Source organism: Peromyscus leucopus, chromosome 13 (genome assembly GCF_004664715.2).
Source record: "Peromyscus leucopus breed LL Stock chromosome 13, UCI_PerLeu_2.1, whole genome shotgun sequence".
NCBI lineage: Eukaryota > Metazoa > Chordata > Mammalia > Rodentia > Cricetidae > Peromyscus > Peromyscus leucopus.
Window position 1 is genome coordinate 10495298 of NC_051074.1, and position 26470 is coordinate 10521767.

At 44.3% G+C, this 26470-nt stretch overlaps 1 protein-coding gene across 1 annotated transcript in view; it reads left to right on the forward strand.

The window, feature by feature from the left end:
• Positions 1-26470, forward strand: part of Farp2 (FERM, ARH/RhoGEF and pleckstrin domain protein 2) — a 97861-nt gene that overhangs the window by 39038 nt on the left and 32353 nt on the right. Inside the window, exons 3-13 of the mRNA XM_028890616.2 lie at positions 16-120; positions 946-988; positions 3108-3186; positions 7774-7871; positions 9692-9806; positions 10724-10871; positions 13117-13212; positions 15738-15901; positions 16218-16286; positions 17633-17690; positions 19484-19742. Of these exons, the coding sequence (XP_028746449.1) occupies positions 16-120; positions 946-988; positions 3108-3186; positions 7774-7871; positions 9692-9806; positions 10724-10871; positions 13117-13212; positions 15738-15901; positions 16218-16286; positions 17633-17690; positions 19484-19742 (1234 nt within the window). The remainder of the gene's footprint in view (positions 1-15; positions 121-945; positions 989-3107; positions 3187-7773; positions 7872-9691; positions 9807-10723; positions 10872-13116; positions 13213-15737; positions 15902-16217; positions 16287-17632; positions 17691-19483; positions 19743-26470) is intronic.

Here is a 26470-nt window from a genome sequence, read left to right on the forward strand (position 1 = left end):
CCTGTCTCCTTGCAGCCTAAGTGTGATGGACAGGTCTTACTGACACAAGTGTGGAAGCATTTGAACCTGATTGAATGTGACTACTTTGGTCTGGAGTTTAAGAACATCCAGTCCTACTGGGTATGTGCTTTTGATTTGCTTTTGGAAACTGGATCTGACTGTTGTAGAATAGCCATGGTGTCCACGGTGTACAGAAAGCCTTTTAGGTCGTACTGTAATGATGTAAACAAGATGTTTGATAAGTGACACACATTCTTAGCAAAGCTATGATAGTAAAGTACTTGATTTCACCTGTGAGGAATATGCCTGCCTTTAAGCCTAAATGCATATCCTCCTTAAACTCATTCCACCCATGAGCACCTGTGCCAAGGAAACCTTCTGAGTTGCCATGACAACCACCGATGCATCCTGCTAGATCTGAATTGTGTTGCAAGTTGATTTTGAGCAAAGTGACTAACTTTGCATCATTTTACGTACTAAACAAACTGTAAAAGTGTGGCATATTATTTTTTATAGATGTGACTATTTTAAAAACAAAAACTCATCAGCCCTTTAGATCAGAAAGTATGTCGTTGCTGTGCTCTGTCGTGTCTCGGCCCTGCAGCGGGGTGGGTTCGCCTGGGTTTTCTGCTCCAGTGCACAGCAGACACCTTGCACATGGCAGCATCAGTTTGTGGCTTGCTCACAACTGGTTCTATTTGAGAGCTGAGAGTTATCCAGATTAGTGTTACGGAGTTATAGCACATTAGTGGTGCTCCAGCTCCTTGAAGCAGGCATTGCTGAGCTTCCTGTACAGCTTATTAAGATGTGATTATTGCGTAAGAGAACAATATAAAATATCCAGTCATAAAATCTTCTAATTAATTGTTTGTGTTTTGTAGTATACTTACTAAATGAGGAAATTATTGACTAGGTTCACTCTCTTCTCTTTAAAACCCTGTTTAGATCTGGCTTGAGCCCATGAAGCCCGTCGTTAGGCAAGTACGAAGTAAGTACCTTGTTCTGGATCAGTGCACTCTTGACATGTTCACAGGCATTGTCACGGCTCTGGGTAGTGGTAAGAGTAGTCACAGTGGATAGACTTGAAGTCGCTTTGCTGTTGGCTTTAAACTACAGTAAACAGGCATAAGGACACTAGATTTAACTCAATCATCATAGGTAACTTGCCTTAAATTTGAAAGTCATGGGATTTATTGCTTGGTATCTTAATTGTGGGTCAGTATGTTAGGGGGAGAAAAGAAGTTTCTTTCTAAGTCATGAGGAGACATTGCAAGGCCTCTTTTAAGAAACTTCTGGAGGACTAGAGAAATGGTTCAGTGGTTAAGAGCACTTGCTGCCCTTGCAGGACCCGCTGCCCACATGGAGACTTATAATCCCCTGAAACTCCAGTGCAGGAGACCTGACACCATTTTCTGGCCTCCAAGGACCAGGCAGGCATGTTGGGCACATGCATATATGCAAGCGAACACTTAACAAAACAAACTTTAGTTCGGGGATTTTTTTTATATTTTCTTGGTTTGGGTTTTTGTTTTTGTTTCTTTTTTTTTTTTAATTTTTTTTAATTTTTTTTTTTATTTTTCAAGACAGGGTTTCCCTGCGTAGCTTTGCGCCTTTCCTGGAACTCACTTGGTAGCCCAGGCTGGCCTCGAACTCACAGAGATCCACCTGGCTCTGCCTCCTGAGTGCTGGGATTAAAGGCATGCGCCACCACTGCCCAGTTGGTTTGGGTTTTGGATGTGGGGAGGGGAACAGGATCTTTCCACATATTCCGTACTGCCCTTGCACCATGATCCTGCACATTAGCCTCCCCAGTGAGGGGATTACAAGCATGTGCTGTCATGGGCAGCATTGACTACACCTTTTTAGTAACTACATTAAGGAGAAAAGGATACATAGAAGTAACTTGTGCAGAGAAAAAAAAGACTGTTCGTGTTGCCATAGCATTTTAGCCAACTTCCTCCTCTTTCCCTAAAAACTATACAGCTCTGGTGTTAAATTTCAGTGGTGCAGACATCAGATCTGCTGTGTCTGGTGCCTTTTGCAAAGTCAGATTGTTCTAGTTCAGTTAGTTAATGCTGGTGATGTTTTTTTCTCTCTAATGTATATAAGAACTTAAAAACATGTTTTTATCACCACAATATTAATGGTATAAGCATCTTAATGTAATTTTATCCTAAAATATAATCAGGAATGTATTTTGTTCTATGTATCTTCTCATTTTCAAGACAAGGTTCCTTTGTAGCTCAGACTAGTCCTGAACCCATGACCCTCCTGCTTCAGCTTCCTAAGTGCTGGGGTGCGCCACCATTCCTGGCCCATATTTGTTGTTGTTTAAATTCATTGTTAATACTGTTTTTGTTTTTAGAGCCAGGGTCTTACTCTGTAGCCCAGGCTAACCTCAGACTTATCATGTAGCCTAGGATTGCTTCAAATGCACAGTAATCCTGTTGCCTCAGCCTCCCTGGTGCTAGGGTTACGGCTGTAAGCCACTATAGCTGGCCATAATTAAATTTTAGTTTTTGAGAAGGATCTCATGTAGTCCAAGCTGGCCTCAAAATTGCTATGTATCTAAGGATGGCCTTGAACTCCTGGTCTTTCTGCCTCTCTCTCTCCAATGCTGGGATTATAGGATACACAGCACACCTGGTTTTTATGTGGTCTTGGGAATGGAGCCCAGTGCCTTGGGAATGATAGACACATACTTTCCCAACTCACCTGTATCCTCTCTAGCTTTTTTTTCTGTTTCTTTTTGAGGTAGGGTGTAACTGTGGAACCCCAGATGGCCTACAACTCAATTTGTAGACCAGGCTTGTCTTGAACTCACAAAGATCCACATGCTTCTGCCTTCCAAATGCTGGTAGTAAAGGTGTACACTACCATGCCTGGCATTAATTTTAAAGTTTTAATGTGTAATTTCCCACCTACTTTAGAATGTTCCCCAAGTAATCTCTGCTTAAAACAAACTATTAAAATTTCTCAATACATGTGATTGGTAATTAAGGACTCATAAATGAGTGCACAGGAAATGTCTTTGATATTCTATTATAGAAAAAATAAATATGGAGATTAACCTTATCTGTGACATTTTATTTATTTTATTTTTATAGGGCCAAAGAACGCAGTGCTTCGTCTGGCAGTAAAATTTTTCCCACCAGACCCTGGTCAGTTGCAGGAAGAGTACACAAGGTAATGAGCTCACGCCGATCAGGGACGTTTGTTATCCACCTGCCTGAGTGCTTAGGAGGGAATGAGGCCCTCTTTCTACTTAGTTGTTACTGAGTGTAGCCGAACTGTATTTTTACTACATCTTATTTATTTATTGTGAAAAATATTACAATATGCTATTTCAGTGCTATAATTTTATGAAAATATCCCTTGCATCCAGAGAGACTGAATTTTTGCTGAACCTCACAGCCAAGTTAATGATACACCTTGAAATCACATAAGCTTTATCTTTGTTTTAGTTAGGATTTTCATTGCTGTGGAGAAATACCATGACCCAAAGCAAAACCTTTTTCTTGGCGAGGAAAAAGTTTATTTCATCTTAAAACTCTCAGGTCACTCTGTATCACTGAGGGAAGTCAGGGTAGGAACTCAAGGCAGGAACTGAAGCGGAGGAGGAATGCTGGTCACTGGCTTGCTTTTCATGGCTTGCTCAACCTGTTTTGCAGCCCCTCCCCCTTTGGGATGGTCTCACCTATTTAATCATTAATCAAGAAAATGCACCACAGACTTGCTCACAGACCGTTCTGGTGTAGGCATTTTCTCAATTGAGGTTCCCTCTGCCCAGATGACTCCAGCCTGTGTGAAACTGACAAAAAGCCCACTTCATATATCTTTTTCCTTCTGTGTTTAACATCATACCAACCAGCCTCACCTTGGATTGCCTATGCAATCAGCCTTTACAGCCTAAGCTAATGAATGGCTTCAATCTTAAGTTATGTCCTCTTCCATGCCCCTCACCCAGATTGTGTGTGTGTGTGTGTGTGTGTGTGTGTGTGTGTGTGTGTGTGTTGTGGTAACTATCTGCTGAAAGCAGCCAATAGGTCAGAAACAACCTTATAAAATAAATATCCACCATAAATATTGGAAAAGCATATGGATACTGTTTGTCTGAGTGAGTTGGGGTCAGTAAAATGGTTTCCCTTGTAGAGCTCTGTTAAAGATCTCTGTAAAGGGCCCCTCATCCCTTTGCTGTGCTGTTTATTGTGTAGTTCAATAAATTCAGAGCCAAGTTCTTTGTTAAGGGACAGACAGACCTAAGGGACTGTCAGACGTTAGACAGCATTCAGGCAGGCACAAATATATACGACAGACGACAGACTGACCAGTAACCATGAAGTGTGACAGATGGAGTATATAAGGAGAATGACAGAGAATTCTAATTTGGGCTTGTTCTTGGTCAAATAAATACAAAATGAAGTGTTTGTTTTCATTCCTTAATGCAGCATCGACACATTTTGGTACCTCTAAAGTTATCTTTAGTGCATTAAAACACACACACACACACACACACACACACACACACTTACAAACAAAAAGAATGAGTGAGAACAGGGTGGATGTCTCAGTGGGTAAAGGTGCTTGCTGCCAGCCTGCTGACCTGAACCCATGGTGGACAGAGAGAAACAACATCCAAAAGTCATGCTCTCACTTCCACATTTATGTGTGTGGCACATTAGTATTCCCAAATAAATATTTTTAAACTAAAAAATAAATGAGCTAGGAGACAAATAAATGCCAGTGAATGTAGTTAAAGAAGATCTTAGCTGCTGGTTCTTACACAGACACAAATATGAAGTAGAACTTATAAGAAGGATCTATGCTTTAAACTTGAAAATAAAAATTGAATGGAGTGCCAAAACAATCTCAAACCAGTATTTTCTGCATGGCTTAGATTTATATTTACGAATTAAATTAAATTTGTCAAATTAAAATTTGCCAAAATTCTGATCATATAAATATTTATCGACAAAAACCTACTTAAGTGAGAGGTGTATACCATGCAATAGTCCTCATGAATAGTGGCGTAGAATGAGTCACATAGGGGTATGAGGAAGTTTCCATTGCTTCTCTAATTATAAGTTGCTGTTTTTACAGAAATCCTGGCAGAAAATGTAACAGTAGTACTCGAGGTGGGAAAGATTAGGGAATCTTCTCTGTGCCTTTTATGCTTATGTATATTGATTTTATAATGAAAAATAAAGCTACAACTTTAAATTAGGTTCAAGCCAGGCATGGTGACACACACTTTTAATTCCAGCAGAGTCAGGCAGATCCCTGAGTTTGAGGCCAGTGCCCTGGTCTACAGAGCAAGTTACAGGACAGCCAGGGATACACAGAAAAACCATATATTGAAAAGCCAAAATAAAATAAAAAATAAAATAGACTCAAAACCCTGGGTCAGATGCAGATGAAAGAGAATAGGACCCTATCATAGTGTCCCCAAAATGAGTAAGTCCTGACTGAGCCAGGATCATATGAGTTACAGTGAACCCCTCCTAAAGGCTCTGTAGATCATGGACCGTGCAGGAACTCATGGACTGTCAGGTGCAGAGAAAGGAGAGCAGCATCGGCTCAGCCTCTTACTCTTAGGTTGATGAGGAGACTGAACTGTAGCTAGCAAGGCAGTGCTACTGTAAGTGAACATAAAACACACCTTGGTAACTTACTGAACTCTGAGAAGCACCATACGGGACCATTTTGAAGGGGAATCATTTCTAAATCATATTCTCCCGAATTAAACAAAATAGTCTCTAATTTAGAATCCTGTGTCTGAGTGTTAGGTTCAGGTTGGTTTGGGGCAATCTGGTTTTTGTTTGTTTGTTTTGTTGTTTTGTTTTGTTGTTGTTGAAAAGGTTCTTATGACTAAGGCTGACCTTTAACTCACTGAGCAGCTGAGGGTGACCCCCTGTTTCCACTTCCTGAGTTTAGGGGCGCTAGGCATTGGCCACCACAGCCTGTTTCAGTGTTGCTGGGGATGGAGCCGGGGCTTCATGCACTTGGTGAGCACTCTACCAACACCCCAGCCCGGGAAGTCAGTTATGCCCCCTTATTTTCATTCAGAAGGCCTTTTCTCCCTTTAATTTATTAAAAAGTATATCTGTGGCAAAAAAAGAAAATTTCAAATAAAGTTATGTAAAATAAAAAACCAAAGTTCTTTGTCCTTGCCCACTCCCTACCCCCCAGGTAAGCTCTAACACTGGGCAGAGATCTTCCTAAGAGTTCTTTCAGTGAACACAGCTTAGAGCCTCAAGGAAATGATGTTACAAAGCACTATCAAATGATACATGTGAACTGTACATTGAAACTTTCCCCCCATTTTTAGTGATCCATAGCCTTTTCACACTGTGTGTAGACGGGCACCTAATGTAGTCATTAGCAGCTTAGTGCATTTGGGGCTTATTCCCAGTTTTTCTATTAAAATATCATAAAGAAATATCATTGTTGGCATGCATTTGTGAAGTCTGGGAATACTGCTGTGGAAAATCTGTTAGCATGGAACCATCTGGTTCAAGAGCACACATCTTAAATTCTAGGAGTACAGGTACTCCTTTCAGCCGCGTGTATGCTAAAATTGAAAGGATACAGAGATTAGCATGCCATCTACGTAAGAACAATATGCGGTTCAGAAGCATTCCATTTCGTTTATCAAAAAAGAGAGAATGTAGTAATTTTTTTTTTTTTTTGCATGTGTGTGCTTTGCCTGCACAAGTTTCTGTGTACCACATGCGTGTCTGGTGACCACCATGAAATTCTCTGGAACTGGAGTTACAGAACAATTGTGAGCCACCATGTGGATGCTGGGAATTGAACCCAGGTCTTCCAGAAGAGCAAAATGTGCTCTTAATTGCTGAGCCATCTCTCCATTCACAAATCTAGTAAAATTATAGTTTGTACCAAAGTGTAAATTTCTGTGAAAACAGGGAGTTTGGGTTATTCACCAAGTTTTGTAACTCCCAGAACAATACTTAGAAAGAACTACTTAGTCATACTTATTAAGGCTTAAATTAAGATATAAATATTTTCTTTTCTTTTTTATCTACCTACATACCTACCTACCTACCTACTTACCTACTTATTTATTTTGAGACAGGGTCTGACTATTATGTAGCTCTGGCTTTCCTGGAACTTAACTATGTAGACTAGGCTGACCTTGAACTCACAGAGATATACCTATCTCTGCCTCTGGAGTGCTGGGATTAAAAATGTGTGCCACCATGATTGGCCTCAAAAATGCTTTCCAATTGCCTTCTTTATTTACATTTTCACCAGTGGTGCTTTAAAGTACGTGTGTCTTAGATTCTCACTGAGACTGAGTATTATCAATCTGCTTCAAAGCATCACAGCACATTTGAAGCTGTCTTAACTGTGTATTTCTGTTCTTCCGTCCAAAACTGTGATTGCAGTTTTGTCATAGGAATTTATGAACTTCCTTGTTGAAGGTATTCCCTCAGAGAGTGTGATTGTGTGGATTAGTGGTATGCCTGAAAAGGCGAATTTCTCTGTCCTGCTGTTGGACAGAGGTTCCTCTGTGTGCTGAGCACTTTGGGTGTGCTCTGACGTGCGACAGCCTGCTGAGCAGACTTGTCTTCTGACCTTTGGTGTCTGCTTGCTGTGTGAAAGGGCTTTTGTGACTCGGCCTGTGCTTGGGGGGCACTGCATTTCGTTCGGTGCTGCTCCCCAGAGCTGTGTGCTCTCTTAGAGAGGCGTGTCTGTGTTATGTTCGGAGAACTTTGGAGTTGACCTTCTCTTGCTTGAACACCTGTCTAGGTACCTGTTTGCCTTGCAACTCAAGAGAGACCTCCTGGAAGAACGCTTGACGTGCGCTGCCGCCACTGCAGCCCTGCTCGTATCCCACCTTCTGCAGTGTTAGTGTCGCCGCCGCCGCCGCCGCGGGAGGGGCCGGGACAGGCCAGTGGGAGGGGCCGGGACAGGCCAGTGGGAGGGGCCGGGACAGGGAAGGGCCGGGACAGGGAAGGGCCGGGACAGGCCGGCGGGAGGGGCCCTTGCTTGGCTGGTGCTCGTGTGTAATTGACAAGTCTGGTTTTGGTTTGTTTTTAAATGGGCATTTCTATTTAGATGTATTCTTGATAAGATGAAAGCTAACTTCTGTAATGTACCACGCCTTGACAAATAGCTCTGCACATAGGCTCAAAGCCCAAATCTGCAGTTACATTCCTTCTTCGGAGTTGACTCCCATTTGTCTTTACTCTTTCTCTTTCTCCTTCCCGGTGCTGGAAAAGAACAGCGAGCCTCACACATGCTACGCAGACATTCCACCACTGAACCAGCACTCGGATGTTTTGTTACTGTTGTTTATATTTTTAAACAGCTTGGGCTGGCCTTAACTTGTGTACCCCAGACTGACCTCTGTCTCCGTGCCCCATCTACCTTTATCCAATTTAACAGCAATACTTACTCAGTCCAGAGTCAGGCTGTAAATCAGATCCTCAGCACACCCAGAAGGGGCCACCTGAGGGTGAGTTAGAGGCCCCGCTGTCTAAACATTAACACCGAAGGGAAGAGAACACATTCCTGTAGAGTCTTATGTGGAACACAAGGTGATGGAGAAGGGTGCAAAAACTAACTGACTTCAGAAATAGACCGTGAGGAGTGTAGCAAGAGATTCCGAGATGCGGGCACAGGTTTTACAGGACTTATGAAGTTATAGGAAGGGAAGGACCCACATTGTTTCTAGACTAAGGTGAGGCTATGTTATGGTGCACTTACTGTGTTCAGGCAAAACACTCACATACATAAAATAAAAATAAATAAATGTTTTTTTTTAATTTATAAATTTAGGAGATTTTTAAAAATTTGAAAAGCCCTGAAGGAAAAAAAAATGATTTAGCCTGCATTTTTCTAAAGCAAAATAATTGTCGTGGTTATAGTATTCATGAGACAATATATGTGTAAACTGATTTTTTTTTTTGTTTTTTTTTTTTTTGTTTTTTTCGAGACAGGGTTTCTCTGTGTAGCTTTGCGCCTTTCCTGGAACTCACTTGGTGGCCCAGGCTGGCCTCGAACTCACAGAGATCCGCCTGCCTCTGCCTCCCGAGTGCTGGGACTAAAGGCGTGCGCCACCACCGGCCGGCTATAAACTGATTTTTAAAAATAGAAGCTGGGCAGTGGTGGCCCACATGTTTAATCCCAGCACTTGGGTAGCAAAGGCAGATCTCTGACTTCAAGCCAGCCTGGTCTGCAGAGTTCCAGGACAGCCAGGGCTACCCCGAGAACCCCTGACTCGGCAAACAAACAAACAGTAAGCTAGGGTGAGAGAGAGACTCAAAGGTTAAGGCCACTTGCTGCCCCTGCAGAGGCCTCAGGTTCTGTTCTCAGCATCCACGTGCTGGCTCATAACCATCAGCAGCTCCCGCTCCAGGAGTACATGCTTTCTTCTGGCTTCCTCAAGCTCTGCATGCGCATGGTACATGTACATGCTACATTTCTATGCAGGCAAAACACTCATACACACAAACTTTTTAAAATCTTTTAAAACATAAAATAAAAATTGTCATTATACTCAGGGTTCACTATAAACTATCATCAGAATTTTTGGTCTTCAGGAGTTAGAGGGGAAAATCCCTATACCTTTCTATGTTTATCTTTGAACAACATATTTGGAAATATGCTGGAAATATTTAGAAAGATAAAATATAAAATATTTGCTTTCATTGTCTCATCTCAGCGGAGATAGGGGATTATGATGAAGCCTTGGATCGAGAACACCTCAAAGCCAATGAGTACTTGCCCAACCAGGAGCAGTCCCTGGAAAAGATACTAGACTTCCATCAGAGGCACACGTAAGTTGGTCAGGAGTGGGAGTGATGCAGTTAGAGCTAAAGGATGTTTAACCAGGGGCTTTTGTTAGGCTTCTGCAGAATTTGAACTGAAGTAACATTGGTTGTTCTCTGGTCTGAGAACATGCAGCAGCCCGTGTGGGTCTAACAAAGTAAGGGGAAAGTCCCACATTCAGGCACAGAGCAGGGGAGCCTTCCTTTGCTCCAGATGTGACTTCATGTGAGCACTGATTTCCTGAGGCTGCTTAATAGGATGTTGGCCAGATTCACTTCTGTTTTCTAGTGATGTAACCTGGGCTGTGGACTGTATCGCATGTTAGGAGACCTTTATGTGGATAGATCAATTATTTTTTGTTGTTGTTGTTTTTCCCAAGGTAGGGTTTCTCTATGTAACCCTAGATGTCTTGGAGCTTTCTCTGTAGACCAGGCTGGCCTCAGACTCAGAGAGATGTGCCTGCCTCTGCCTTCCAAGTGCTGGCATTAAAGGCGTGCACCGCCGCCGCCGCCACCATCACCACCACCACCACCACTACCACACAGTAAATTCAGTTGTTTTGTGATGATAAGAAAGATACCAGTATCATTTAGGACGTTTCCTCCAGCTCACTGTTTAGTAGCTAGTGTTGTTGGCATATAACTTCAAGTAAATTGTAAAACTAATCATTTAGTGAATTCAGATGAAACATTCTACCTTTTACAAGTAGATTAGAGTAAGAATATAGAAGACCATCATAGAAGGAACCTATTTCCTTGGCCTCCTATATGGTGTGCTCGTTTTGTAGTTGGTAAATGCATAGAAGTGAGCCACATGCCCCTAAAAATAAAAACTTCCATGTTGATTTGTTAGCTGACTTTATCTGACTGTTTTCCTGACCTATAGAAGACAAGTGTTTGATATGTTAAAATGTCCTTCATTATAGGGGCCAGACACCTGCAGAATCGGATTTCCAGGTGCTGGAGATTGCAAGAAAGTTGGAAATGTATGGCATCAGATTTCACACGGCTTCTGATAGAGAAGGGACCAAGATTAATCTGGCAGTTTCTCACATGGGTGTCCTCGTGTTCCAGGTAGGTGGAAGGACGGGGAGGGGCCAGAGTCCTGGTGCACAGTGGCTTGGTACAGTTTGTTGTTGCTGTGTTTGTTGGTGGACTTTTGTTGTGATGAGTGAGTGCTGTGTGCAGAAGAGAAACTTAGCATATCATCTGATCCGACCCATCTCCTACCACAAAGAAGCTGCTTTCTGGTCCTTCTCTCGCTCAGGACAGCTGTGCTCACTGCCCTGGAACTCACAATCCTGACTACCGCTGGGCTGACCACTGCCCAAGGATCTGTTTGTCATTCCTTCCAATGGTGAACCAGAGTCACCTTTAGGATCTGAAACTGGGACCAGGATCTTGTCTGGGGGTGGGGCGGAGGACATTCTGGGGTAAACTCTGCTGGGCCGCGAGAGTTTTTGATGACAGGGAGCTCAGCTTTAGACATGGAGGGGGGGGGGGCTGGAAGCAGAAGGCCTGGTTTGTGTGGATGAAGATCAGTCGCAGCCACTGGCAGACAGTGTGCATTCCCCGTGCTACAGCAGTCCAGGGGTCTCCCTCCCATGGTGTGTCAGGTCAGAATCAAGGCACCTCCCTGAACATGTAGACTCAGGAGAAACCTGCAGTTAGGAGGTGACACGGTCCCTCCACTTGTCAGCTCCCGGGAACGCTGGCAGATTGACAGGCGGCTGGAGGCTTCTTTGAAAAGCCTGGCTGTCTAGCACCTGTCAGTGCTGGTGCCGGTACCTGCACCAGCAGCACTGGTGTGGAAGCTTCCCCGGGACGCTGAGTGTCAGGACAGCACAGAGAACCCCTTCTGTCCTTAACCTGGATTCACCCTTTGGTGAGCTCCGTCCCTGCTTCTGCCACAGTGTCCTCTGAGATTAGTGACATACGTCCTCACCCTCAGACCTTTATGTGCATGTCCTATGGATAAGGTGCTCTTTACATCATCACAGTGCATTTACCACTGACACCTTAATACAGTAATCCCAACCGTCCTCAGGCAGGCTGGGCAACAAAGCAAGCCTAAAAAAAAAAAAAAAAAAAAAAAAAATTAGCCTGTAGCATGGTGGCTCATTGGGTAAGTTTGCTTGCTGCCAACCCTGGTGATGTGCGTTTTATCCTTGGAAGCCACATGGAGGAAGGAACAGACTGCCTTCTACAACCTGTCCTCTGACCTCCACATATGTCCCATGGCTCGTATGCACCCATGCGTGCACACTCGAGCACATACATACACACACACTGTTCCACACAAATTGAACTGGTGGTTTTACTGGTTCTACAGAGGATAATTACAGTTACAGGCTTTCAGTTAAGAATGAAAGGGAGGCTCTACTGTAGATTCACTGCTGTAGATTCACTGCTGCTTCAGGCTGGGCTTTGTCAGTCTGCTGTTATTACAGAGGAAACATCAATCCCTAAAACAAATCAGAATGCTAGAAAAACAAAGGTAGAGCAAGTTACACATTTAGAAATAGGATTAGGCCTGCAAAATGGCCCAGCCATTGAAGGCCGCTGCTCCCAAATCTGATGACCCTAGTAAAAAAATAAATAAATAAAATAATTTTTTTTTTCCAAGATAGGGTTTCTCTGTGTTACAGCTCTGGCTGTCCTGGAACTCAGTTGATAGACCAGGCTAGCCTCAAACTCACAGAGAACCACCTGCTTTTGCCTCCTGAGTGCTGGCATTAAAGGCATGCACTACCACCACCCAGCTAAAAGTTTTCTTTAAAAAAGAAACCAAGATCTGGGTGCCAGGTCTGCCCATTACTTCTTAGGGAGTCATTTCTAAGCCCTCTGAAAGCTACATATGTGTACACTGGTCACCACCTGTATTTGTTTTTTGTGTCTGCCCATCTGTGGATGTGGAAATCAGAAGTTTTCTTTAACTACAGTGCAATCTAGGGCCATCTTCCTGCCTTTTCCTAGGAAGAAACCTGACACCCCTCTCTGCCAGCCTGGCCATCACCACGGCCTCTTCCAGACACTTCCCTTTGTTGGGGGGACTTCAAAATATGTGATGCTACCATTGGTTTTTAAAATTTGCAATGAAGCTGTATCTAAGAAATTTAAATCACCAGTGCAAAATAGATAATATATGTGATATTGGCATTTGGATTCAGAGCTGTTCTAGGTGAAATGGTGATGTGCACTTGAACTGCTCTGCTGCTCATCAAGGATGTAGCTGAAGCGGATTCTGCTCTATGAGAAAAGTCATGTGCGCTTACATTGTAATAAAATGTACCCTGTGTATCTGTCTCTGATATTCCAGGGAACCACCAAAATCAACACTTTCAACTGGTCCAAGGTCCGGAAACTAAGCTTCAAGAGGAAAAGGTTTCTTATCAAACTCCACCCAGAGGTCCATGTGAGTATTATTTTAAAACTTTTAATATTGTTAGGCAGTTTAATCCTACAGAATATTAAGAGTCTTTTTAAGCATTTGATATAAAATCTCAGCACTCTGGAGGAAGAAGCAGGAAGATCAGAAGCTCAGGGTCATCTCTGGCTACCTAGGGAATTAGAGGCTAGCCTGGGCTAGAGACCCTGTCTCCAAAAACCCTACTTTATAAATCATTTCAGGATCAGGTATTTGATAATTTAAAGTTGGGACTTGGGATCAGAGTCAAGATGGGGATGAGGCCATGGGGCCCCACATGCCCACATTGCCCCTCTAGGGAGCTTATCAGGTCCTACCCGAGGGTTTCCAGTTTAGTGTGAGCCTAGGACGCTGAGAGTAATCTGGACCTGTCAGCAATACACAGTGAGGACTTCTGCTCAGCAGTGTGCTTGCAGAGGACCTGGCTCCGTTACCAGCACCTGCCTGGCAGCTCACTGCTATCTCTAGCTCCAGTTTCAGGGGATCTCTTCTGACCTCCATAGGCAGCTCACACACATGGTGCACATAGATACACACACAGAGACACATTCAATAAATAACCCCCAAAACTTGACCCCTGACTAGGTCTGATTGAAGAATCCTTGATTATCAAGAAATAAGAACTCCTTTTAATCCTAGTGCTCTGGAGGCTGGGGAGGAGAATTACAAAGTTTGAGACCAGCCTGGTTTATATAGCAAGATCCAGTCTAAACAAAAAAAAAAAAAAAAAAAAAAAACAAAAAACACCCTCCCTTTTTATCAGAGATTTCAGTCAACAAGAGCTGACAAGCTAATAACCACCATTTTCACCATCAGATGATTAGAAATATAAAAAATGTAATCTGTGCAATGTAGTCATAGGGAAAATTCAATACTTCAAGTAGTTAGTGTTTAAATTGTATCTTCTTTGTTCAAAGGAAGCTAGGAAACAGTAGATCAGCTGAGCCGTGGCCTGGCTGAAGCTTGAGATGCCACCTGGGTGGGCTTCAGGGTACTCTGGTCCCTGGGACTGATCAGAAGAGTGTCTCTATCTAAGCCTCGGAGAAGCACATGGGGCTTTTGTCCATGTTCATGTGCAGTATGGGCTGCATTGACTTCAGTAGAGACTTGGAGCACGCGTCTGTCTGTATGTCTGTCTGCATATGTCTGTGTGTTTACTTGGCTGTTGGGTTGTTTTTTGTTGTTATTTTGTTTGGTTTTGGGTTTTGTGAAACAGTGTCCCCCCACACTATGCTCTGACTCCTGATTCTCCTGCCTCAGACTCCTAAGTGCTGTGATTGTAGCTCCATGCCACAGGTCCAATCAAAAGAAAGGTGATCTGCTGTTAATTATTTAAAGTAGTTCTCTACTCTCTGTGGATGAAAAGATGCAAGTCAAAGGCTTCCTTTTTCTCTGTGAGTAAAAAGTGTTTCTTAGAGTTAATCTGGAAAGGTAGAAGAGAAATACTACTCTGTTGTGGAATATCACTTTAACTGTGTAAAGATGTGTTGCATTTGTTTGTGCTGCATTTGTTTAATTATGTAAAGATGTGTTGCTGTTTCACCTTGCCTGCCCAAGGCACCTGATTGGTCTAATAAAAAGCTGATCAGCCAATAGCTAGGCAGGAGAGGGACAGGTGGGGCTGGTGAGCAGAGAGAATAAATGGGAGAGAGGAGAAAGAGAGAGAATGGAATGAAGGAGAAAGAGAAGATGCTGCCCAAGGCCAGCTGCCAGGCAGCTGCCAGCCCACAGGACATGGAGTAGGACATACAGAATGAAAGATAAAAATCCCTAGGACAAAGCGTAGATGAAAGAAGCGGGTTAAGTTATAAGAGCTAGTGGGACAATCATAAGATAAGGCCAAGCACTCATAACTAATGAGTCTCTGTCATGGTTTGGGAGCTGGTTGGTGGCCCATAAGAAAGCTTGCTACACTGCTCAGTTTAAGAAAACAACTATTGAAATGGCATGTTTTAAAGTTACATTTAAATCTCTAAACACTTAGGGTTTTTTTGTTTGTTTGTTTGTGTGTTTGTTTTGTATGTTTGTTTTGGTTTTTTGAGACAGGGTTTCTCTGTATAAACAGCCGTGGCTGTCCTGGAGCTTGCTTTGTAAACCAGGCTGGCCTCAGACTCACAGTGATGTGCCTGCCTCTGCTGGGATTAAAGGCATGTGCCTACCGCCTGGCTGGCCACCTACTTTTTAGGACTAAGAAGAAGAATGGAAGTATTGCAGTTGTAGAAAATGATTCGGTGATATAGATCATAAGATTCAAAGTGCATGTGGTCCTAGAGCTCACAATTGTATTTCTAGGAATCTATGCCAAGAACTCAAAGAGACAGACAGTAATGATTTCTTCATGTTGATATATGTGAGCCTGAAAACTATAACCTGTAGTTATCTAAGGCATGTGCTACCATGCCTGGCTCTGATTTTTAATTTTGAGACTGCCTGTGATATGATCTGCTTCCAGAACTTGCTTTCTGTTCTCCAGTTCTTTATTTGCTTCTTGAACCTTTTTATTTTGTTTCTAGGGACCCTACCAGGACACATTAGAGTTCTTGCTGGGTAGCAGAGATGAATGTAAGAACTTCTGGAAGATATGTGTGGAATACCATACCTTTTTTAGGCTTTCTGACCAGCCCAAGCCAAAGGCAAAAGCTGTCTTCTTCAGCCGGGGCTCCTCCTTCAGATACAGGTAGGGCTAACCTCAGCTTCAGGGGCAGCTGACTGCTGGGGTGAGGGAAGAAAGAAGGAGGTGTCATAGGCTGGGCAGATAAGTGTATTTAGGAGTAGTTTTGTGAGGGACAGTACATAGAGAAAAAATCAAATATTCAAAATATGAGAAAATAGACTTTAAAACTACCTAGAAAATTGGCTATGCTTACTATAAAGAAAATATTGAGTTATTAACACATGTTTCTGGAAGACGATGGGCAGTCTGCTCTTAACTCTAAATGGTAACACTGTTGATTACTGTTTCGTTGTGTTTTTAACTGAGTTTTTATTTGTAGTGGAAGAACTCAGAAACAACTAGTAGACTATGTCAAAGATGGTGGGATGAAGAGAATTCCATATGAAAGGTAACTCTGTGGTACTTATGATATAAAGTGTATGTCTTTACATTTTCTGTTTTAACATTTTTGTGTGGGGGCATTTCATTTGTCTGCGCGGCACATGCCTGCAATACTCCCAGAGGCCAAAAGAGGGCGCCAAATCCCCTGGGTCTGGACTTACAGATGGTGGCTAGCTGCCATATAGATGCTTAGACTTGAACCCAGGTCCTCTGGAAGAGCAGCCAGTGCTCTTAACCACTGAGCATCTCTCCAGCCCCTTCTCCCCCTTTAAAAACAGGGTCTGTCTATGTAGCCTTGGCTGTCCTGGAACTTGCAGAAATCCTACTGACTCTGCTTCCTGAGTGCTAGGATTAAAGGCATGTGCCACTATGTCCAGCTTATTTTAAATATTTACTTGGATAAATGACATTTTAAAGGCATAAACATGTATTTCAATGCTGAGTTTTTTTGGTTTTTGTTTTGTTTGTTTTGTTTTTGTTTTTCAGAAAAATGGGCTTGTAATGTCTTCATGGAGATAATTGTATTCATAGTTGGTATCAATTTATAGTCTCTAAACTACATAGCTCATTGTGTATATGATTGTGGTGTCTTAGTTTCTCTTCCGGCTGCTCTGATAAAAATACCAGACAAAAGCCCCTTACGGAAGGAGGGCCTTGTTCTGGTCTGCAGCTCCAGGTTTCAGTCCTCACAGTGGGGAGCAGAGCAGCAGGAGCTTGGAGTGGTGGTGACAGTGCCTTCCCAGTCGGGAAGCAGAGCGCTGGGGCCTCTGCTCAGCTCGCTCTCCTTCTCAAGCATAGGATCCCCTCCCAGGGAGGGATTCCGTTCACAGTGGAAGTTAACATAGTCAGCATAGCTGGGCTGTGGTGGCGCACGCCTTTAATCCCAGCACTCGGGAGGCAGAGGCAGGCGGATCTCTGTGAGTTCGAGGACAGCCTGGGCTACAGAGTGAGTTCCAGGAAAGGTGCAAAGCTACACAGAGAAACCCTGTCTCAAACAAACCAACCAACAAACAAAAAAACATAATCAGCATAATTCTCAAGGAGTACCCAGAAGCTAAATGATCCTCACATGCTTGTCCCTATAAGTGATTCCAGATCCTGTCATGTTGACAATTAATGCTAACCTTGATGGTATGGTAAGCCACTTCAAAACTTATGTGAAATTTTCTTTAGTTTGAATATATAATTTTATCCCTTTTGAATTTCTTTTTTAATTTTAGTTACTCATTCCTTTTATGCTACCAATTTCTAGCTTGCCACCCTGTCTTGGTCATGTTCTTATGTGAGCTTTCTTTGTGGATACAGATATGGAGATGGGGGTGTGAGCCTCATAGCATATTCTCTGTTTTGCAGACGGCACAGTAAGACTCGGACATCTCTTCATGCTCTCACTGTAGATCTGCCTAAACAGGTCAGTCTTTGGTTGAACCATCAGCGATGTTAACCACCAGGGTGTACTCTCCTGGACAATCATCCCCAGTGTTGTAAGAAGGCTCACATGACTCAGCGCACACTCCTGACTCAGTGAATCCCAGATGATGAGTCTTAGTGTTTGCGGTTGCTGGGAAACCCGAACAGCTGCCCGCTGTGCCGGTGACTTCCTAAGCACGCTGTAGCCTCTGCGGTGGCGGCGGGCTGCCGCACCGCTCCTGAAGGATGCTGTACGAAGATGGAGCACAGAGGAAATAGCTTTGCAGCTGTGTGTGTTTGGTCTGATTACAGCTGTGTTAATGCAAAGATGCACATAGATGTGTGCAGCCTCCTCATGGAAGAACACTTGGCAGGGATGTCCCCAGTGAGATATCAGCTGCTCCGCACCCCTATGCTGAGCCATAAGTGACTAGTCTGTGTTCCAGGTCTGCCTCACGACACGCCTTATACCATTTACATATTAACTCCCACACTCAAGCATGACTGTACGGCCAATTCTGCTTTCGGGTACCATTGTGTAATTGTTTCCTTGTGCTGCTTATAGTTCATTCTGAGCAGTGTCTGCCCTTTTTTATTGATGGTCTGTCATTTATACTGAACACAGTTTCTGAGAGCTTCTTTTGAGCCTTGTATCTTAATGTTTGGTGTTCCCATCTTTTAATTGAATTTTTTACACTAAAATTACATTTACACTTTTATTATCTAATTTATTTTAAAAACCCACAGAAAATAAAGAAATGTGGTTGAGTGATTAAGAAAAAGCAATATGCCAGGCATGGTGACTGACACCTATAATTTCAGCACTTGGGAGGCTGAGGCAGGTGGATCTCTGTGAGTTGGAGGCCAGCCTGGGCTACAGAGCGCGATCCAGGAAAGGCACAAAGCTACACAGAGAAACTCTGTCTCGAAAAACCAAGGGAAAAAAAAGTGTGCACCCCCCCCCCAGCTGAGGGTTTTTCTGTGTGACTGTGTCTTACTGTAGCACACACATGGGAGTGATGCTTGGCAAGTAGAGAACTAAGGCATCCTCAGCTGTGGCATCACGAGTGAGGACATGGTTGGGGACCTGGGGTAGAGAGAACCACAGTGTGACTCCCTCGCTCCCCTGCCCTGCTGTCAGGCTCCCCTGACTCACATGGAGCCACTCTACCACCTTCAGAATGATATCACTACATCCTAGTCCGTGATTCTCAACCTCCCACCTCACTCTCAGTGGACTGACGTGTATCTCCTCCTTGGTGATATTAAATCGCTAACTCACAAGCCCTGGAGCCGTAAACGGGTCCTTGTCACCTCGTGTCAGCACCACAGTGAAGGGCCCTTTTAGCTGAATAGAGATGTGAACACCCCAACGTATCTGCTTATAGACTTAGGAGGACTAGGGCTACCCCAGAAACCTTGTCATGTAGTTCTCTGTGATAGTTTCTTTTTCTATGATGACATTTCATGCCACAGGAGTGGGGAAGGAATTAAAGGGTGTTATAAGCAGATGGCCTTGGGTCAGGTTGCAGTACTAGACATTTCTACACATCTATAATCCCAGTACTTGGGAGGCAGATTGCCACGAATCTGACTAGCCAAGGCTACAGTGAGACTGTCTCCAAATAAAACCCAAATCCTCGCTTGGTGAAAGAGAAAAATCTGCTCAGGTTCCCCTTTCAAGAAAAGTTGTAAGGATGTATAGATGTTGGAAGTTGACCCCGTTGGGTTTACAATTTGTAATAGTGTTTTATAATTTTATTTGTTCCCTCTTTTCTTAATTTTGATCCCCAGAGCGTCTCATTCACCGATGGCTTGAGAACTTCTGCCTCCCTGTCTTCAGCAAATGCCTCCTTTTATGCACTGCCTGCCTCCTCTCTGTCCCCCGCTGGTATACCCAGTGTGAAGGACAGCAGCAGCTCCCTTGTGGATCCCCAGGCTCCCTACGTCAAGAGCACAGCAGCAGAGAGGAACAGCAGAGCATCATCATCCGAAGGCCCCAGCACGCAGTCGGCCCATCTCCCTGGACCCCCTGTGCTCCAGCCTGGTCCAGGTGCCGGGAATTGTGGTGTTGTGAACAGCCATGGTTCTGCCTGTCCCAAAGGACAGAGTCTCAATGCTTTAGACCTAAACAAAGGGAGGGCCAGCAGGGGACTCAAAGCTATTTGTAGAAATGACAGTTGTGAGGATGAGCTTTCTGCAAGCTCCTTCTTGCCCAGCGGGGAGTACCAGGGTGGCCGGCAGTGCCTCAGAGGGACCCCTATTTTCACATTGACAAATGTACAGCTGCAGGTGTCTGAAGAGTTCATAGATGATGACCCAGCAGACATCTCTTTCTTTGCTGGAGGCTCTGAGGCGTTTTCTTTCCCATACAGTTCTTTAGTCCTTCAGGAGTCCCTGTTACCTGTCCAGTCCACTGGGTCCCCTGCCTTGTGTGGTCTGGATTCCTTCCAGCACCCAGAGTCTGCTCAGTCCAGCCCAGACAGATACTCTACTGAGGCAGTGGACATGAGTGTAGAAGATGATTTTGAATTTGGGGAAGGAAGTGACTTCAATGGCAATGTCCATCCCTCAGACACCTCAGAGCTGTTTGAGGTGAAGGCCCAGGCCAGCCTGATGCAGAGCCTGTTGAGTCCTTCTGAAACCAGCTCCCTTAGGAACAACCAGTCTGAAAACAGCTCCCTCAACAACATGCCTCTGCATGGTGGGCTTTCTCTGCACACATCCAGCTCAGCCAACCAGTCTGAGGCCAGCTCCATGGTCAACTTCCCAGCCTTCTCAGTGCGCTCCGAGTCCAGCTCAGCCTTCCAGTTCTCTGACATTATAGACCAGCTAGAGCAGCTCAGCTACCCACCCACAACAGCCGAAGACTCGAGCAGCACAGACACGGACTCGTGGGGCTCCGAGGCCGAGGCTCCCCTCGACATGAGCCTCTTCTTCAGTAACCCCTTTGCCCAGACTAGCGGGGAGAGGGTCCCTTTCGGTTTCCAGCCCCACTTAAAGAGTTCCACTCCAGGGAAGCAGATGGATAAAAACCCATCTTGACCCCTCTAGACTCCTTTATAAAGAGACCCTTCCCCCACTGGTGTAGTTACAGATCAGAACCCTTTGCTTCAGACATAGGAAGTGATTGAGTTCAGGCTAGATAGTCAGGGCTGCTTCTAGTTACAGTTAGAGGATACTGTTTTGAATGTCAAGAAATAAAACTTTCATTTGAAGTGATGTTAAAACGTACACATCACTCTAAAATAAGAGTATTTCCAGCCATTCCCTATAGTGACTGATGAATTGGCCTTTGCAACATTGGCTTTTTTGACACCTGCTTTGAATTCAAGTAAAAACTGGTGCTATACATTTTCAATATTATGCAGTTCAGATTCCTGTTCATCTGTAATAGATTGGTAACATGTCCCTTGATGCTGCTTTTAAAATGACCCATGCTTCCCGTGACCAGTTAGCATGTAGGTTTTGTTTAGTTTGTGCAGTCAGTACAGAGTATGACATCTCTGTAGAATGCCTTGATAGCATCCTAACACAGGAAGGACAGTGGAGATGATAGCCTTCTGGATGCAGAGGTGGCCCTCCTGGGACTTCACGGGTGCCACCAGCCTCTCCTTATTACTGACTTGAGACCGAGGCCATCCTGTGTTTAGAGTGGGCTTGCAGGGCACTGGTCTAAAGCCGCTGTGAAAGTGTGAAATGCCTTGCTTCCTTCTGTTCATCTTAGTTACAGGTGCAATAGGTACTATGGTTGTAGTCGAGCAGAGCCAGACCCACAAGTGAGCTTTGAAGGTCATAATATAAACTGGTGCAGGAGAGTTGTTTCTTTTACTGACATAACAAGCTGTTTGTTTAAAGTGATAAGAACATAAGAAATGCCTCAGAATGTACAAGAGTTTGAATCTTCTCTCTAGGAGTGATGTTGGGTTGCATCAGGTGGCCTGTAATGTACATTGCTGGCTGTTTCCTGTAGATGCTATTGGAAACACGGCTCTGCCCCAAGCAGTGAGAGGGACCGGTGCTGAGTAGCCCTGGTTGGTGCTGTGTGGAGGACTACATATTCCAGAGTACTCTGAAGGACAGGACTGGTGTTCATGGTTCAGACAAGATAAGCCACTGACGTGAGACCCAGGATCTCATAAGTGCTGGGCTGAAGCCAGCCCTGGCCACACTCGGTTAAGCTTGTCTGGCCCAGAGGCCCACAGGTGACTGGTTTATTATTTTTGTTTGGTTGGTTTGGTGGTGGTCCTTTGTGATCTTATCTAGCAGTGCAATATACATTGAAAGTTTCGTTTTCTTATCAAAATGTCCTGTGGAAATCATTTTTTTTTTCTGGTGTGAACCCAGGTTCTTGAGCGTGTTAGGCCAGTGCTTCATCCCTGAGATACATCCCCAGCCTCCTTTGTGAGACTTCTGGCTTTGTGCTGGATGGAATAACTGTGCTGGTCTTTGGGGCACCATGGGCCTCTGTCTTTTCTTGTTATATTGGACAGATTCTAGCAAGGAGTTGGTGGCTAAATGTGTCCTGATTTTTTTCCTTTTGGTTTTTGTGACAAGGTCTTAATGTGTAGTCCTTGCTGACCTAGAACTCATATAGCCCAAGCTAGCCTTGAACTCATGGCAGTCTACCTGTCTCAACCTCCCCAATGCTGGGAATACAGACTACACCCAGCCATAAGTTTCATTTCTGTAACTCCCTTAGACTTGTATACTGCAGTCTCCTTCTTTATTAGCCCCCCAATCAGTGCTTGCTGTGTGTTTAGCACTGTTTATTCTGTCTCCATTTCTTAGAGGTGGGGTGTTGCTTTCCATGCATACAAGGTGCCACTGCTTAGAGCAGAACTGCTTAAGACAGTTGGTTTCTCCCAGTGTATGATGCCCAAAGTCAGCCTTGGATCTGTGTCTGGGGAAGAACTAATATGTGTCACCTTTTGAATGCTGTTCTTGACCCTTGGTGTTCGTGTGGTTGAGGAAGACTACCCCGCTCCCTCACTGTTGCTTGGCCAGTGTACGTGTTCATGCTGTGAAGCAACAAACTTGTCATCCTTGAGTTTGGGCTGCTTGGTTGGTTTTTGTTGTTTGTTTTTTGAGACCCTCGTATCCCAGGCTATCTAGCCAAAGATATCTTGACCTACCTCCACGTCTAGAACGCTGGGGTTAGATGTATGCTGTACCACATCCAGTTCTTGAGTGCTGAGGGTTGAACTCAGTACTCATTTGTTTTTTAAGCAAGCCCACCCTCCTATCTGGGCAGCAAGTCAGGTGTGGGAGGGGTGGAGCTCTCTCTACTGCCAGGCTGGGGTGTCTATGTCATGGCAAAGCTGTGCTGAGGGAAAGGGTTGTTCCCATCAGACAGACAAGGACCTCCTCTGGGTCAGTTTGTCACACTGTCCCCTTGGAGAGTCTCAATGAATTCTGTTGTCACCGTCTGCTGTTAGGCCTCCTATAGAGTGGGGTTTGTTTTTTATTTTTACTATGGAACCTCACTTTCTGTAGATAATTCTTTCATTTGGGGGGTGGGGTTGTTTTCAGAACATACAAAAACTAGAAAAGAGGTATAATAAGCCTGTTCTGTCCCGTTCAGTCCCCGCCCACATGGGCATTGCTGGTGTTTGGCCACACCCATTCTATCTCTTCTCTGCTAGTTTGTTTGCTGTGCTAGAGACTGAACCGGGGCTCTTTGCTGGTCAGGCAAGCACGCTGCCTGCCACCAAACTCTGTCCCGCTCTTCTCTTTACCATTTATGTTCAGGCAGCTTCTTACTAAGCTGCCCAGGCAGGCCTTGGACTTTTGTGATCTTGCCTTAGCCTCTAGAGTGTTGAGATTATAGGTATTTACTCTCATCCTTGCCTTTTCTGATTGGGGGATGTAGCACTTTGAAGAAGCCCCTGGAGTGCTTATTATACCTTTCCTGGGAATTCTGAACGTGTCTGTGAAACACAAGGCACAGTCTCACATGAGCCTACACATTCATTATTGTATAAAATGATAGTTCCCTGGTATCCCCTGAGGCAAGAACATACTTAAATTACCCAGTTATCTTCAAAGTGCTTGGGCATGGTGGCACATCTGCAACCCTAGCATTTTGGAAGTGGAGGGAAGAAGCTCTTGAGTTTAAGGCCAGCCCGGGCTACACAGTGAGATTCCTGTCTCGTCAAGTCAGGACACAGACATGATCTGCTTTCTGTGTCTGCCTGTTACGTTTCAATCAGAATATCCTACCCCCTACTTTTAGCCTGTGCCTTGTAGTGAAAGCCAGCCTAGTGATACTGCCTCAGGTCCCAAGCCTGGACTGGCACCCAGGAGGCCAGCCAGATATACCAGTTTCCCACATGACCTCCAGTGGGAAAGGGGGCAAGACAGCTTTGGTACGAGCCTGGCATCCCAGGTGCTCTATGGATAACACTAGTTAGTGAAGGGTCACTTTTGGGCATAATTTGGAGAAATTTTAGACAACTTTCTTTTAATAGAGTGTTGATAATGCATCAGCTGTGCCTTCTTCTAAGTTCCTGTTCACACTTGTGCTGACCTTCCCCTTCCCAGTCAGTCAGGTGGGCAGGTGCTCAGACCTAGAACCAAAGGATGCCATAGCCAGTCACAAATTACTCCTCTCCTGTCTTGAGCTACAGTGGTACTCTCACTTTAGGAGAAGGTACAGTTTGGCTGAAGCCACTGAACCCAGAGTGAGCATTGAGCCTTTCTGTGGTTTGCCTGCCTGTGTTGGTCAGTGGCTCCAGCCTGGGGATGTGGCCCATATGACCAGTAGCTGGGAAAGCTGCAGAGACTGAGGGAGGTGAGCTCATAGTCTAGAGTAGCATGTCCTAGTCTGGAGTAGCTCTTCAGAGTGAGGAGACAAAAGTTCTACAGTGTTCTACAGTGCTCTCAGTCTGTTGGTTTCCTTAGTGATGTCCAAAACCTTCTTAAAGGGAATAGTTATCCCACCCTGGATAGACCCCTGTCAAGGCTGTCCTGGTGACGGTTAGGGTGGGTAGAAAGGAGACCTAGGTAGAGAGCTGTCCCAGCCAGTGTGTCCATGCAGAAAGGTAACAGTGGTCAGGTCTGTCCACGCAGATAATAGGCCTGTGTGTCAGTGTTGGTGGGGGACAAGACTCCATGGCTGTCCCTGCAGTACAAGGCCACTGTCAAGCAGTATCTGTTCTAACCATTAAGTCCACCACTAACAATGACCTCTGCTTTAGATATGTTTTTATTAGTTATCAAGTCTATTTTTGTATTTAAGATCCCAAAGTCTCGGTCTTTTATATAAGCCACTATGAATATTTGAAGACTAACAACATGATTACATGGTAGCAAGATTGTTTATATTAGAGATGTGCAGTGTTCTGCACTGCATAGCCTTGATCCATTAGGTAATGTTTGTGCCTTTTTATACGGCAGAGACCTTGTCTGAGTCTGGCATTAGATTAGAATGCCCTGTTTTCATTAGCACTTGTGTTTTGTTTAGTACAAATGACCAAGGGATGGCCACTAGCACGTTCAGGAATGTAACATGAAAACTATTGACATGACCAGTGAGTCCATCCTTTCTGATAGTTTTAGTACACAGGTATGTTTTCATTTTTTCATACACTCTCCCCTGTTCTGCCTGAGTAATGATTATATTGTATCACCCACACTGTGGTTATAACAACACAGCGATGTGCACACATTCATTCTTAACTCTTACGTGTTCACGTGACAGTTGATGCTGATAGGTACTGTATATCTTCCAGGTACACTTCTTCCCTCCAGTTCATAGAAAGTCCTTTACAAGAACAGTTACTTCATAGTCAGTGTTAGTACTCAGTAGTTAATGTTTGTTCTGAAGTCCGTGGAACTGCATCTGCCGTGGCCTCTCTCTGGCTCCTGTCTCGGGGCTGCATATGCAAAAGACACTGTCACAGGTGGCGGCCGTTGTCACCTCCTCCCTGCAGTAGCCCACACCTCAGTGTCCACTGGTGCACAAAGCTCTGTCTTTCGGATGAAAGCATTTTTGCATTCATTCTTTTAGGGAATGAGGAGAAGTGGAGCTGGGATTTCTCTATGCATTCGAACTTGTTGATGCTTTAAAGAGACGTTTCTGTTGTCTGTTTGTGGTACTTATAAAATTTGTTTTCCATGGAAATTTATAAATTTGCAGATATGTACTGACAATTTTTAATTGTTTATTCAATAAAATGAGGAAATATTTACTATGAATTTTTAAATGGGCTTTTTAGCTTTCTTTCCCTCTACTTAAGAGTTTTGATTTATATAGATTACAGGTTATTTCACATATTAAATTAATCCTTGAAGTAAGTGCATATTTATGCAACCCTTCACCAAACAGGCAGTGTGGTGCTTACATAGATCGTCTTGCTATGGGTATGAGTAGTGACATCTGTGTTGAAGGCCAGCGGTTGGGGGGGGGAGCATCTTGCTTTCTCTGTCTTAGCACTCTTTCAATACCTTTCTGCTGTTGTCTGGTGTGGTTAACATAGCCAGTGTGGCAGAGGAGGTAGAGGAGCCGCTGGAGTGTGCTTAGACCATGGATACCACACTTGAAGGTACAAGCCTCACGCTGCCACCTTCAGTGTCGAGTGCACACCATAGACACATGCTTTACTCTGCACAGAAAGTGCTGCTGACTCTTAAAGCTGAGCACCAGGACGTATTTTTCAGTTTGTTCCCATGGGCTAGAACCTCCCAGTGGTGTAGGGAGGAGGGCTGTCCTGGAGCTCAGTACTCCCCAGAGCTCAGCAATCTCCTGCAGGTTTTGCTCCAGCTACGAATTTGAACTTC